A 15854-nucleotide genomic window follows, 5' to 3' on the forward strand; every position below is an offset into this window, starting at 1 on the left:
CTCTAGGTAAACTGTAGATTGTTCACACAGATTTCTTTGTTTGCAATTTCAGTTTCACTCTTTTCTTCACGTTAAAAAAAAAAAAAAGTGCAAAGCTGGTTCCTAAAACAGGAGGTGCTCACATTCCATTTATCCTCCAAGTGCAGAGTCGGTGCCCAGCTTGGGTCCAACTCTGGATACAGAAGTGGTGACGACATTCTCCCTACCCTAAGGGAGCTCAGTCCAGGGGTTTAGGTGTCTTGTCAGTAAGTGAAAGTAAAATGTATGGTAATGGTGGTGTTTATTCCTTTGTGGTAGGTAAAGAGTACTGTAATACCTTATTAACATTTGTAAAGTAAAATTTTAAAGATCACTTCCGCTCTGCTGAGCCAAGTCCGCTGTGTCACTGGTAATCCTTGGCGGCCTTTTCCACTCTCTTTCTAGGTCTTCTGTTACCTGTAGTGCGTGTGGTAGCTTTTTACACCTACCCAAATGACTTCACCAACGTTTTCTCTAAACCCCTTGGACCTCACACGTAGGAAACCAAACTAAAGTATAATATGTGCATCTTCTTAGAACACGTGGCATATCCCTTTGGACTTGGGATCTCACAAAGCAGCGTTGTCCCCAGGGCAGGGACCTCGTCGGCCTCGCACACTGTCACACTGCTCTGCAGACGCTCCGTAGCTGCGCCGGGAGGAACAAGCCCAGCGCTACGGTCTGCCTTGGATTATTTGCAGTGGGACTCGCTGAGAGTACTGGCTGCATTTTATTCCTTGGCCTCCAGGATCCCAGAGTAAATTACTTTTTATTATTTAGCTTTCTACTTTGAAATAATTTCAAATTTCCAGGATAGTTGAAAAAAATAAGATGAATCCCACACAGAAGAGCTGAGAAACACAGCCCGGCCTGCACGCCTCGCAGACCGTGGCTTGGGTCCCTGACTGCACGCGGCAGGGGCATGCTGGGTGGCGTGTGGCACGGGAGGAGCCCTGTGTGGGGTCGACTGTGTTGAACAAAGGCGCTTCTGCCTCCTGCCGTGGGACCCTGATGCACATTGCTGCCCCTCCTTGAGCCACAGTCGCTTTACCTGTGATGATGGTGATCATTGCCAAAAATATATATATCTAACCATGACACAGGTTAGAGTGGATTTGCGTTTTTATATCCTTCTACAAAAGAAGACCCTGTATTTTCAGGGACTAATTTATACACAGCGTTATGGTCGGACTTAGAGTAAGGGCTCTGCCACCACTTCAATGACCCCTGAAGTACTAAATTGGATCTTAATAGAGGAAGAAAACAGCACATTTCTCAATTCCAGATTTTCCCCAGCAGTTAATTAGCTTTATAGTGTGATCAGTAGAATACTTAAAGAGTAAAAACAAAGTCCAACCTTAACAGCCTGTTAAGACTTCTTCTCTTATCTTGAAAAGGAGCAAGATAATGAAGTGTAAACAGTTGGAGAGGTCAGCTCCAAAGGAGTTAGCATTTCAAGCCCTGGCCACTTCTTCTTCCCCTTTCATATCAGCCAGCACTGAGGAAAAGTGGAAAAATGCCATGCTGAATTCTCCAAACCCTAAGACTGAAAGCACAAAATTTTATCACAGTCATCTGTGATGCAGAATGATGTTGCTTATGTTTGAATCCAAAAAAAGATAAGGCATATGCCTGAGCATTCCATGAATTAAGAGCCCAGGGAAGGAGCCGCCGCCACAGCTCAAGTGCTCCAAGCTCAGGACACACAATGGTGATTATTATTGCAGAAGCAAGTCTTCACCCTTTAGCAGTAGGTTTGTCCCTGAAAGAGGCCAAAAGTCATTTCAAGCCGAATCTGATGGATAAGATAGAGGCCAGAGCTGAGGAAATCAAATACCACAGCTGAGCTAAACCAAGGTGTGGCCATGAAATATAACTGTCTTCCTTGCATGTTTCAAAATTGGCTCTGGATGCAATTGCAAAAGGAAAATTCCAAAGCTGTATGAAGCAACAGCAGCATGGTTGGAATAACTTTATAGCCTTCTACAATGACTGCTTAGAAAGGGATAACATTTGTTGAGATATATAACTCCTGATGTGTTTGTTTTAAAAATAAGCCTTATTATATTAGCGTCATACCTCATGTTTTCCTTGGAACATTCTCCTCTAATCCTCGTCATCTGAGAGGGGGCGGGAGGAGAGAGAGAGAAGGTGTAAAAGGAAGAGAGAAGTGTTAAGAGATTTTCCTAAGGAGGCCAGTGAGTCGTCAACAACTACTTGGTTATCTCAGTTCCTTCCTCAGACTGTGCCAGGACATATGAGTCAGTGAGGCTAAGGGTCATCTGCCTTTGAAGGCAAAGACCTTGATCAACAAGTCTAAAAGGTAGGAAAACTGAGTGCCCATTGCCCCAGTGAGCTGCACCCTCTCTTTGTTTGCACAGCCCTGATTCCTGCCCAAGAAAGTGGGCCTCCTGAGGTTAACCATTGGCAGTCAGAGGGTGTGGGGAGCTGGGGTGCAAGCCCACTCTGGTTCCCATCCCAGTCCTGCCATTTCCCAGCTGTGCATCTTGGGCAAGTGACTTAATCTCCCTGTGCCTCTGTTTTCTGTAGAATTGAAATAGTAATACCCTGTCCTCTTGGACTGTGGAGATCAAATGGAATTGATCCATGTAAAATGCTTAGTACATGGCCTGCTACATGGTAGGCATTCAGTAGGTGGAAGTTATGATTATTAAAAGATACTGAAAAGCAAATCTAATGTCATTGGCAGCATAAGCAAACCAGTTGGAGTGATAAATATACCCATCAAAATTAAATGGCACAAAGGAGCAGAAGTAGCTCAAGTGGTTGAGCGCCTGCTTCCCGTGTATGAGGTCCTGGGTTCAATCCCCATTAACTCCTTAAAAAATATATATATATATATATATTATATATATATATATTATATATATATATATATATATAATGGCATAACCCACTCCATAGCCAAACATAAAGTTTCAATTATTTTTACTCTGGTGGTCCTCATGTCTGTTTCTATATCCCTCTTCAGCGTGAATGCTCAGTAGGCTTTTATATGTACTTTCTGTTAGACCACACTCTCTCCCCTAAAGATTACAGTGACTTTATGACTTAGAACCTCAAATTCCATAAAATACCAGTGTCTCCCATGGGAAAACAAAGCACACTGCACTGTATATTCAGAAGTGATGTCCACAGGTTCTGGCTTTGACTGGTCTGCCCAATTGTGGCCTGACAAATAAGCCAGTGTTTAAAATATCTCCCTGTAACCAAGTGGTTTCTAAAACTTTCTCAGATAAATCCAAACATGCCAAGCTATGGAGACAGTATTTTCAGAAAAAGAAAGGGGCAGGCAAGGAATAGGGAACTCCAAGACCCATCAGTCAACCGAAACTCACTCTGTACTTTCAGGCCTGTGTTCAGATCATTGCCCTTTCAAGTGAAATTTGGTCAAAAACAAAAATATTTCTATAAAGCCTCATTAACTAAAATCTCATATGCGCTCATGGCTGGGAGCAGTCACCCTGGAAAAGTTTTTTTGTTTTTCAAAAAAAAGTAAAAGTCCTTCATTTACCTCACATGAAGATTTAATAAAGGGGTGATCCACCCATGTGTGAGGGTCAAATGTGGCTTCATTTTAAAGCAAAATTGGCCAAACAAAATTTGCCATTGTGAACTATGTTGATACTGTGATCCAAGCAGATTCAGTGTGGAGATAAGAAAATCCCCATCCACAAGCAGCAGCAGGAAATGTTTCTCTGGGGCTGTCTCTGAAATGGCTCTTGTCGGTGGGGACCCCGGTGCCTTCTGCCTCCCTGTGTCAAGCTACCCACCTGATGGGACCCCCTCACTGATAACCGTGGCTTACGGCGGGTCAGGCCAGTGGAACCAGCTCAGCCTTCACCACGTGCTGGAAGTGTTGGAGAGCCAGTTCTCCAGAGCCCCTCACACAGGTGTGAGGCAACTCGGGGAAGGTTCTTTGTGTTGCTGGCATGGAGGAAAGGGGGCTGTTGAGAAGAGCAGCAGCGTGGCTCGGGGCGAAGAGCACAACTTTGCAGGCAGACAGCTCGGCCAGGGTTGTGCGCAGTCCCCACACCTCCCAGCCTTGAGTCTCAGCAAGTCACTTACCCTTTTGGAACCCATGTTTCCCCAATGGAAAGATGGACACCGCCCCCCACGCCCCAGAGGGCCATCATGAGGCTGAACTGAGGTAATCCACCTGGAGCTCCTGAGCATCGTGTCTGGGCTTCGCTGGCGCGCAGCAGAGACTAGTTCCCTTCTCAGGTGCTTGGCACTCAGGCCTTTAAAGCCGTCAGATTCCTCTCTCGCCTCCCCTGTCTGCCTCCCCGGCCCCCAGTCACTGAGGAGATGGACTGCGGCTCACGCCTGTCTTCAGCGCTCCGACGGGGAGCTGAGCTCTGTGCTGGGAGACTAGATACTGTCTTACCTTTGTGTGGACTTTGAGGCCCCTCACTCTTAGCCTAGGACTCCTTCGCAAGGTCTTTCTGTGGCGCCTTGACCCTTTTTTCACTCTGCTGTCTCCAAAAGGAAGAGCCAGTGATTGATATGTATCTACCCCTATGCTCCCCCCACCCCAGTTTTTTTAACCTTAGCAAGATAGTTTCCTGACCTCAAGTCTAAATTAGTTGAAAATAAACTGAAGTCCAAGGAAAGATGTTTCTGAGTTAGTCAGTGATGAGTAGAGCTTGAATGGAGATAAATTGGTGGCAGTACCTGGATATTGGAATGTGGTCACATCACCCCCCAGAATGAAGGAAAATTGCCTTACTGTGACCGCAGAAGCTCCCCGACACTCAGTGGCTGTGCCGCCTCCTCGGAGCAATTGTGCTCAGAGCCTGCTGGAGTTCCTGCCTGCTGCAGCAGGCTCAGTAGGTTTCACTGTGTTCCTTGTCACCATCTTGATACTTTGGATTTTTAATCCTCATTGAATTTAGCAAAGGATTTATTTTGTAACCAAATAAAATGGGAAACTCACTTTGCCTGCTATTTAGTCAAAAGCATTTGGTTCAGTTCATTGCCTTTAAGTCATTCAGAGTAGTTGCTCTTTGTCTTACATCATTTTAGAAATATTCTTTTAGACAATGATCTCATACAAATACTGAATGAATCGTTCCCTAAACGCTTTGTTATTTTGCAGCTCAGGATTAGATCTCTGGCATTTCTCCCATCATTAAGTTTTCTTGTAGTCATTTGAAATCCTTCTCAGTGGGTCAGCCTCATCCAGAAAACACCACACTGCATGATCAGGTTCTTTAGAACCAGCCTCAGACTAAGTAAGCTTTTCCTTCAGTACTCCTGTGCACGCGTATGTTTGGGTGAGATTGCCATTTTAAATCTTTTTGCTTCATTATACAGTAGTAACTCATGATCATTGGGAAAAAAAGTAACTATAACATAAAGAAGTAGAAAGATTCACCCCTAATCACTGTTAACGTTTCTATTTCTTTCCAATTTTTTTTAACTCCCCCCCACCCCCACCCCTTGTTGTTTGTGCGCTCTATCTGCTTTCTCTTTCTTTTTGTTGTTTGCTCTCTATGGCTACTTGTCTTCTTTTTAGGAGGCACAGTAAACCAAACCTGGTACCTCCCATGTGGGAGGGAGGCGCCCAATTGCTTGAGCCATATCTGCCCCCTATTTATTGGGTCTCTCATTATGTTTCCTTGTGGCATCTCCTCATTGTGTCATCTCATTGCATCATCTTGTTGTATTAGCTCACTGTGCCAGCCTGTCACGTCAGCTTGCTTTCTTGCTCATCTTCTTTAGGAGGCACTGGGAATGGTACCTAGGACCTCCCATGGGGTAGGCGGGTGTCCAATGCTTGAGCCACATCCGCTTCCCTCTGACCGGTTATTAATTTTTTAATTTTAATTTTCCTGTTTACATGGTTAAGCTCCTACTACACATGAAAATGTATTGCCTACTCTTTAACACATTAATATACCTATACCATATTCCCACATATCATTGTATCATAAAAGTTAAACATTCTCTTATTGTTGGACCAGATTTTTTCCTAATTTCTTGATGTTATGAATTAATATTGTGGTGAAGATCTACATAAGTCATTTGAGGCCTTTTCTGATTATCTCTTAGGGATAACTTTCTAAAAGTAGAATTATTGGTTCAGAGTAATATGAGCTTTTTAAGGAAACATGATGAGAACTGCCACTTGTGCCTGTCACCCCAGTCTCTCATCCTTGGCATTTCCCTACCCATAGCTTCAAGGGACTAGCTGAAATTCCTCTCCCAGGCTCAGGTACTCTTTTACCTCAGTGTGCCTCAAGTCATTTCTATCCTAGTGGCAGCTTCACAGCCATTTTCACACAGAGAGGCCAAGGGTTTGAGAACCAGATACTACAGCTCTGATCGGTCCATCAGAGTATTTAGAGCAGTTCAATAAGGTTGGACCAGGTCACTGACAAGTTCACCAACTGGTTGCTTTTTAAAGCAGCACAGTGACTCTTCCCTATTGGAATTACCTAATCCCAGTCTCCCGGGCGAGGAACAGGGTCATCCTCCTTGCTTCCCCCTTCTTCTCCATCCGTACCCTGTTATTGCTCAGAAACCTCTCCCAACTCTGGCCTCTCCTTTCCATCTCCATCACCCCTCTCTTTGTCTAGAAGTCCATCCCATGTCCTTGGACAGCATCTCCTCTGTCATTTCCCATCATTTAATCCTCCATACTGTCCTATTACAGAGTTATCTTAAAGCTGCTAAGACCCTTCCTCTTCAGGAAAGATTCGGTATTTCTCAGGTATCATCTGAGCCCTTTACAGCCCAATCCGACCTCGTCTCCAGCCATTCCATATGCTCACTCTACAGGGCCCTGACAGTTCTCACTGTCCTTCCAGCCTGGCTGTTGTCATGCACCTTCTGCTTGGAATGCCCTCCCACCAGCTTTTTCACCTTTTCCTACACATCCCTCCAAATAAAATGTAAATATCCTGGGTAAAACTTTCCCCTGTCCCCCAGAAGCATTGCTTGTTTTGTCCTCTGTTTTTTCCAGCTCTGTGTCTAATTCACATTAACAATAATTATGACACTGCTTTGATCAGGAGGTCTGATCCCCAGGCCCATCTCTGCCACTTCTGTGTGGCCCTCTGGGTCAACAACATGCCTTACTTAGCATTGTTATAAATTTCTGTTGAATGAATGAGTGAATGGCCTTATAGTATTTGTCATTTAACTTTTTAAACATATTAAACTAATTCCAGTGGATCATTTTAATCTCATAGATATTAGTAGCTAATGCTAATTAATTAATATCTTAAGATGGAATGAGTATTTTTTTCTAGGTTGTAAGGAAATACAGACCAGAACTTGGCCTTGACTCTAGCTCCTTTTTACAAAGTCCTCACCCTCTCTGTGCTTACACCGTCATTCTCTTCCTCCTGTCCTTCAAGAAGACTGGCACAGATGCTTCTGAGAGGGAATGCAGAGTAGAGTGTGATGGACTAGATGGGAAGAGGAGTTTAACCTTCTCTTTTCTGATTTCTTTGCATAGTAATATCTTACTCATATTTTACCACGGGTTTGGTTTGAAAGCCTCTGAATGAGTTTTCAGTCTAATAGTCAGTGCAGTAGAAAACTTTTTGTGGGGACATTCACAAGTTCAGTTTTTGAATATGTTTTTGAATGAATACTGAAAAGGGGCCTCTTTTGGCAACCAGAAGTTCCAATGGTTGCTCAGTATACCTTGTGAACCTTGGGCAGCAGTAATAAGAGAAACAATGGGAAAATGTTGAGAAACCGAGATTATGCTTCTTAACACTTGACACAGATTCCTTCTTGTGCCTGCTTCCTGACCTCTGCAGTGGCCCAGAACTCTCTGTGGAAATGCAAAATATTACAGTAACAGGACATTATTAGTGCCATTTAAAAAGTTGCATGTGCTTGAGTGGTTAGTAAGAAGAGAATATGGAGACCAAAGACAGATCCGTGAGCATGTCTATCTCTGATCCTCCTCTGGAAAAGCTTAACAGGAAGCTCTCTGCCAGGGTCTTCACAGGGAGCTGCTTCCAGTCGCCACGAGAGCACCCAGCACGCTGAGTTTGGGGCTGCTAACAGGAAATGCCTCCTTATGTCGTATGCTTACGTGCTTCTCATTGCGCCCTCAGTCTGGATTCTGTTCTTTGTGTCTGTGCAGAGAACACTGTCCCTGCGAAAGCTTCCCAGGTGCCTTCTGGGAAGAACCCTGAGCCCTGGTGTATTAGTCAGCCACAGGGGTGCTGATGCAAAGAACCAGAAATCTCTTGGCTGCTATAAAGGGTATTTGGGGCAAAAGCTTCAAGGTACAAGGCCCTAAAGCAGGGGTTCTTCACCAGGAGTCCATGGACCCCAAGATTTCGGGAGATCCATGAGCTTGAATTGAAAAAATCAACTTATTATCTTTATTTTCTCTGACCTCTAACTGAAATCTAGTGTTCCCTTTATTTATGAATGTATACAATAAATAAATTACAGTAGTATTCATTTCACCTGACTGGCAAAGCGGTCCATGGAACAAAAGGGTTAAGAACCCCTGCCTTAAAGAGTCCAACTCTAGGTACCATAAGAGGTACTTTCTCACCCAAGTTAGTTGCCACATGTTGACGCAAAATGGCGGGTAATCTCTGCAAGGGTTCAGCCTGCCTCTTTCTCAGCTATGGGCTGGCTCATCTCTCTTCCCAGGGCTGTAGAATCCAAGTTCTCTCCTCTGCTTTGTCTGTGGAGTTCTCTCTCTTCCTCTGTATCTTCTCTGTCTTCTTGAGTGAATGCCCATTTATATCAGCCCACCAAGGGGGCAGAGGCAGCCTGAGTTGACGGGATAACATCAAAGCCCTAATCTTAACATAATTTGATCCGTGACATCTCAGCTATTTAATACAATCAAAGGGTATCACGCCCAGAGGAACAGACCAGTTTACAAGCAAAATCCTTATCTTTTGGGGGACTTCATAAATCTCAAACTGCCACACTTTGACCCCACTCCTTTCCTAAGGAAATTTCCTTCCAGATTCCATTACTGTTTTGCATTTGCTAGTGACCAGTGATGAGTAGAGTTGCCTTCAGAATATGAGCATAAAATTTCCCCAGATTCACAGGAATCACCCAGTCACTGACCTGTGCAGTGACGTGGGAATTACCATCCCCAATGTCTCTCTGTTGATTTGCTCCATCTCTGCTTTGCTACTGGGACTGCTGGTCACTTGAGCCTCTCTTGAAGACATCGTTGCTTGAACTCTAGGGGAAAGGTTCTGACTGTGAAATGTGATTATGAGTAAGTTAGTAACTCAAACCAGCAAAAGACATTTGCCAAAGAGAAAGGAACTTTCAAGGAGGAAAATATTGGAGAAGGGAAGAAAAGGGGATAGCAAGAGATAATGAAGGAAAAAAAGAGCAGAATATTTTATAAGTTACAAGTTCCTATAAATAAGAACATCTCTTTAAAAATATTTTGTTCTTAAATACCATAGGTTTCTGAAAAAAATGAATCAGCAAGAAATGAGATTGTTTTTAAAATAGAAATGTCTGTTGATCATAGAGAAATCCATCCAACAATCCTGAAAAATGAGTGCTATGGCTAATTTCCCCAACTGGGATAGCAGAGAATAATCTACCAGTTTCCTAGGACATTGCTATTGTTATTCCTTTCTCTTCTCATGTTGTTTACAGAAAGACTGCCTTAAAGTAGAATTTCTTGAATCCCTCCTTATATATACTCAACCAGACTTTTATCTCTTTCCATGTAGAACATAACCTCAGAACACTTTCCTGCCTCTTTATGTTTCAATTTTAGTTTTTTCATGTAGTTTGTTAAATAGCCATACAGTGATTATATTTATTTTACAGTGATCTCATGCCACTTCCCCAGGTGGGTATCATTCCCAGCAGGGGTGTAACAGTTACCCCCACATGTTAGCCTCAGTGTTCTCCATCTGGTTTAGACCACAGGACAAGAGCTCTGATGGTCCTCCTGAGCAGAGGAAAATGGCAACAGGGGTTCAGGGGAATGTAGTTTTGCCTAACTCCAGAAATCCTAAAGCATCTTGTGAGTGTACAGAGCTGCTCCCTTTATTTCTCAAGTATAATAAGATAGCCGGCTTTACCACATCAAGCAACTCCACCATGTGCTGTTCTTTTCACTAGAAGACACAATCCCCAAGAAGGTGGTGTGCCACTTCAGCGGGAAGGCCTATGCGGACGAGGAGCGGTGGGACATTGACAGCTGCACACACTGCTACTGCCTGCAGGGCCAGACCCTCTGCTCGACTGTCAGCTGCCCCCCTCTGCCCTGTGTCGAACCCATCAATGTGGAAGGAAGTTGCTGCCCAATGTGTCCAGGTATCTAGCCATCATCCTGCTGTTTCTAAGCTGCTGTATTGATTTAAGGTGAACTAGAGCAGACTTAAGACCTACACGCATCCTTTACTTCATATTTGCCCAAACTGTGAGGTGGGCCAAGGCTCAGTGTTCCTGCACAAAGACTTGAAAGTATCTTGGAAAACTGTGACTATCAAGATGTGTCTAGACCTTCGTCCATGCCAGAATTGGTGTGTTTCTTCTCTTCTGCATTCTTTACCCATCAGTGGCAGTTTGGCTTGTGGAGGTAACAGAGTGACACCTGCCCTGTGAAGAATAGTACAATTTCTAGTTGTTTTGTCTACTATATATCACCTATGCTTCACAAGTTTTGTAACAGTTTTCCTGCAAATATACTTTCAGTGTGATAAATGGTGAAATGGTATCATTTATTCAACTAAGTTTTATTTGGTGCCTACTATGTACCAGGCACTATTCTAGGCACTGGGGATACAACAGTGAATAAAGCTCAGTCCCTGCCCTCATGGGGCTTACATTTTAGCAGGGAGAGACAAGCAGCAAACCAGTGGACAGTAAGATGGTGATAAGAGCTCTAGAAAAAAGCACAGCAAGGCAAGGGGCTAGAGAGAAGTGAGGGCAGGTTGTTTTAGTTTATATAGGACAGTATCTCGGAACACTTCACCGATAGGATGTTTAAAGAGAGACCCAGAAGAGTTGCATATGTCCTGGGGAAGAGTGTGCCAGGCAGAGGGAATAGCCCGGCAGAAGCCATGAGGTGTAAGTAGTCATGGTCAGGAAAAGCAGGAAGCCATGAGGATGGGGCACGGCAGCATAGTAGGGGGAAGCGTTGATACGAGATGGGGAAGAGAGAGGTAGCCATGGCCAAACACACCCTCACGGACAATTGTGAGGAGTTTATTGAGTGAGGTAGGAAACCACAGAGGGTTTTAACACAGGAATGGCATGATCTGGCTTAGATATTAATGGGATTACTCTGTGTACTGGGTTGAGCATGGACTGTGGAGTGTGGAGGACAAGAGTGGAAGCAGGGAGACCAATTTGGAGGCTTTTCTAATAAGCCAGGTGAGAAATCACGGTGTCCTGGAGCAGGGTGGTGCCCGTGGATGTGCTGAGAAGTTGTTGGATTCCAACTACATTGTAAGGGTAGGACCAGTAGGATTTGCTGAGGAAGCCGGCGGTAGCTCTAAGGTTTTTGGCTTTGGACTTGCAGCTTTGGGGGATAAAATCAGTTAGGCTTGGGACATTCTTAGCTTGAAATATCTATTAGTCATCTCAGTGGAGAAAATGCGTAAGGAGTAGGCATCTGAATTTGGAGTTCAGGAGAAAGATTGGAAATAGATTACCAGAAGTTGTCAGCCATAAGTAATTTTTAAGCCTTTGTACTGGATGAGTAAGCTCACCCAAGGAGAGAGGATATATAAGAGAAGAAAGGCGAGCCCAGGGCTGAGCTTGGAAGAGCAGGAGGTGGAGAAGGGCAAGACAAGCAAAAGAAACCAAGAAGGAGGGCCAAGAAGGAGGGCCACCAACACAGGACAAAGTCAAGAGAGTTGGTGACTGTTAATGGGGGGGAAGTGTGTGTGGAGGGGGTGAGGTATATGGGAATCCCCCTATATTTTCCATGTATCATTTATATAGTCTAAAGCTTGTTAATAAAGAAAGAAAGAAAGAAAGAAAGAAAGAAAGAAAGAAAGAAAGAAAGAAAGAAAGAGCGAGCACTGGTGATCTGGATCCAAAGTAGAGACAGGGTTTAATGGGAATCCCCCTATATTTTCCATGTATCATTTATATAGTCTAAAGCTTGTTAATAAATAAATAAATAAATAAATAAAGAGTGAGCACTGGTGACCTGGATCCAAAGTAGAGACGGGGTTTCAAGTAGGAAGGAAGAAATCAGCTAAGCAAGTGCTGCTATGAGGTCACTTAAGATGAAAAGTGAGAACTAACCATTGTGTTTAGCCTTGTAATCATCATGATTAGCAGTCTCAATACAGTGGTAGAACTCAAGATCAAATGCCCCTGGACCTGATAGTTCTAGTAGCAGGAGGTGAGGAAAGAAAACATGGCTTTGGCCAAGATCTATAGGACCTTAATTAACAAGCAGAGTGTGGACTTGGTCCTTTGGAGGCAGCAGGGAGGCTCATTTCTGTGCAGGTAAATGGCATGGTTGTAAAGGTGTTTGGAGAAGACTCAGGGTGGTGTGCAGGAGGGACTAAAGCAAAGACAAGAGGCAAGGACAGCTGTGACATGCACCTTGGATATTCCAGGCATGTGATGATAGGGACCCAAACTCAGGTGGTGGTGGTAGGAATAAAGGTAAAGAGTCACATGAGCAGATAGCCTCTCCTTGGTTTGTGTGTTTAATAAAATAGAGAGTGTAGATATTGCTGACATCACAGATACCACTAGAGATTTCTCCAGGGACTCTCAGCTGGGGTTTCCTGTTGGGTTTAAATTAATTTCTGCTTATTAACTCTCCCATCTGCATCTGATGTATTATTGATGAATCACTTCTCCATCATTTCTCTAAGCAAATTTTGCAATCAGTAGAGCTTTTGCCAGCTTACTTTTGATCAAGTCTGGTCTGCCAGGAAGGCTAGATTCCTGTCCCGTACTCTCCCTGGCTTACTGTGTGATCTTCGGCTCAAGGCTCTTCATTGACATTTCAGCAGACCTTTCTCATTTGGATAGCACATCCATCTCCCAGAAATCATAGCAAATGGTGACAGCAGAAGCGCTGCCTGGTTGACCCAGCAAACACGAACCTGGCCTTGTCACTCTAGATGTATCAGTTAACATTGTGAATAGCCTCACTTTTACAGAGTACATTCCTCCTTTGCTATCTTTGGATAGGAGTACAAACCTGTGAGGTAGTTAAGGGGTTAGGACTTGTTCCATTTTAGAGGAGAAAAAAACTGACGCTCAGAAAAGTTAAGCAGTGTCCAAAGTCAGGCAGCTAGTAAGCAGAAGCCCTGGGACTCTGTGTCTAGGTTGACTTCAGGTTCCATCTCCAATAAAAGGACTCCCCTTGTGAGTCCCAAGGGTCCTGCCCCAACTTAAAGAGACAAGACATTATCCTTTAAGGATAATGGCTCTTTGTCGTTGTTGTTGTTTATTTTTAAAGGAGTTTTAGATTACAGAAATTATACGTTGAAAATATAGGAAGAAATAGATATGGCTCAAGTGATTGAGCTACCACACAGGAGATCCCGGGTTCAGTTCCCGGTGCCTCCTGGAGAAGACGAGCAAGACAACAAGCTGGCATGACAGGCAGGCATGGTGAACTGATGAACCAAGATGACATAATGAGGAGACACAAAGAGCAAAGACAACAAGAGTCAAAACCAAGTGGGGAGCTGAGATGGCTCAATGGATTGAGCACCTCTCTTTCACATGGGAGCTCCAGGTTCAGTTTCCAGTATACCCTAAAGAGAAGATGAACAGACACAGAAAGTACACAGCAAATGGACACAGCAGACAACAAGTGCAAGAGTAAAATAAATGTTTAAAATATATATATATATAGGGGATTCCCATATACCCCACCCCTCCCTCTCTCAGATTTTCCCCTGTAAAAACATCTTTCATTAGTTTGGTACATTTGTTACAATTGATGTACAAATATTGAAGCAACTGCTACTAACCATGGTCTATAGTTTTCTTTATGGATTACCCTTTGGACCATACAATTTTATAGGTTTTGAGAAAATATATAATGGCCTGTATCCATCTTTACAATGTCATACAGATAATTCCAGTAGAGGACAATGGCTCTTAACATCTGGCCAGATATCTCTGAAAGTAAAATATATCCCTAGTTAAGTTGTCTTGCATTCCTCTGAAGTTCACTCCTATCCCAGGTGAAAGATGAGAACAGGAATAATTCTTGTTACTCACCATTATCTAAGTGGCCTGGCTGCATGGAGTTTTATGTCATTCTCCTGATTCTGACCATCTGCAATTCCACTAGCTAGGACGGGCTCTTTCAGTAAATGCCAGAAGAGTTCTATCTTAGAGCCAGAAGTTGAATGCAGTTTTTGGCCATGGAGTACCTGGGGCATAAAATATGGAAGCACCTCCACTTCTTTTTCTTTCTCCAAGCAGTTTTTTTCTTTTTTGGCAAAACTGCTTGGAGGTAGCTTCCTGCTAAGTTCAAATTAAGGAGAAATGATCCCCTTCCCCTTATAGACTTGAGGATCCTGAACACAGCTTGCAAGTATTTTGTGATAAAGAAGGGGCGGTGGGAGGTAGATTTTGATCAGAGCTGTACTGAGTTTAGCAGGGCAGACACAAAGGGCGGGCCGGAAGCTGCTCAGTGGGAAGCGGTAACTGCTGGATCTTCAGTGGTTATGCAAGCTCCATGAGGACAAGGACTAGCCCTGTTCACAGCTGTGCCCCAAAACTCAGACCAGCATGCCACGGAGGGTATGCTCAGGAAGTGTTTGCTGAACCGAATCCATACTCACTTAAGGAAGCCTCCTGCATCCCAGCCAGATCCTTCTACCTTCTCCTGCTGTTGCCAAGCGGAGCCTGTGGAGATCACCCTGCCGAACATCTGCTCTCAGAGGGGGTGCCCTTGAAATCCACCCCTATGCAGGCATGAGGGACACAGTTCCAGGAAATACGCCGAAGTGGAAATGAATTGATCCTGGCTCTGGGGCCTCTACGAAAGTCAGCTGTTGACATTCACAGATTTGGAGGGAATTGATCTCGCTGCAGCGTTTGACACCAAGGCCTCAGAAGCCAGTGGCATGTTCGCCCCCGATGTGACAGGGAGACTCGGAGCTGTGAGCCGGACTCAGCAGTAGGGGTTTGTGGGTGCAGGGGCACTGAAAGAGTCCACCTAAATGGCATGGTGGTTTTTCTTCCTGAGTACATTCGTGAAGTTCATGTGGTAGATGGAGTTTGCTAGTTGAGTGGGCCCTACCCCTACACTCAATTCACATGCACGTCAGTCATCTACCCCAGACCTCCTGAGCAAGGACCCGAGAGAATCAGCACATACACAGGTTATTCCGGCATGACAGAAAAGTTGGAGAATCACTGGCTTATTTCCAGGCCCCTGCTCCTGCAAATGAGAATATTTCCAGTAAATTCTATTTTTAATTCTATAGTTTGCAGGTCCCTATTCAGCCTTTAGCACCTATAATAGTTTCTAGTTCTTGCCATGTCTAGTGACCTTATAAGTAAGAAAGCAAAAAACTGGGCAACTAAGACTGAAGTGGCTCTGTTCTTAGAGGCAGCAGGAAAACTTGGTCTTCAGAATGACGGAACTGGATCTCAATCCCAGCTCTGCCAGTTAAGTACTAGATACATAATCCTGGACAAGTTACTTAACTTTTTTAGTTTATTTCCCTTGGTGTGTATTCATTTAACTCAGAGTAGAAGCCTTAGCAAAAAACTCTCTTCTCTATCACTTTTTCCCTCTGAAATTTATCTTAAGGTTTACTTTGTGAAAAGCTGGTGATTTGGGGAGAGACAGAAATCCCTCTGAGCTGAGGAAAGTAATCCTATTTTAATTTATATAATTTCTA

At 44.0% G+C, this 15854-nt stretch overlaps 1 protein-coding gene across 1 annotated transcript in view; it reads left to right on the forward strand.

The window, feature by feature from the left end:
• Positions 1 to 15854, forward strand: part of CRIM1 (cysteine rich transmembrane BMP regulator 1) — a 211869-nt gene that overhangs the window by 180504 nt on the left and 15511 nt on the right. Inside the window, exon 14 of the mRNA XM_004466035.4 lies at positions 10129 to 10323. Coding sequence (XP_004466092.3) covers positions 10129 to 10323 — 195 coding nt within the window. The remainder of the gene's footprint in view (positions 1 to 10128; positions 10324 to 15854) is intronic.

The sequence above is a fragment of the Dasypus novemcinctus genome, chromosome 17 (genome assembly GCF_030445035.2).
Source record: "Dasypus novemcinctus isolate mDasNov1 chromosome 17, mDasNov1.1.hap2, whole genome shotgun sequence".
Classification (NCBI taxonomy): Eukaryota; Metazoa; Chordata; class Mammalia; order Cingulata; family Dasypodidae; genus Dasypus; species Dasypus novemcinctus.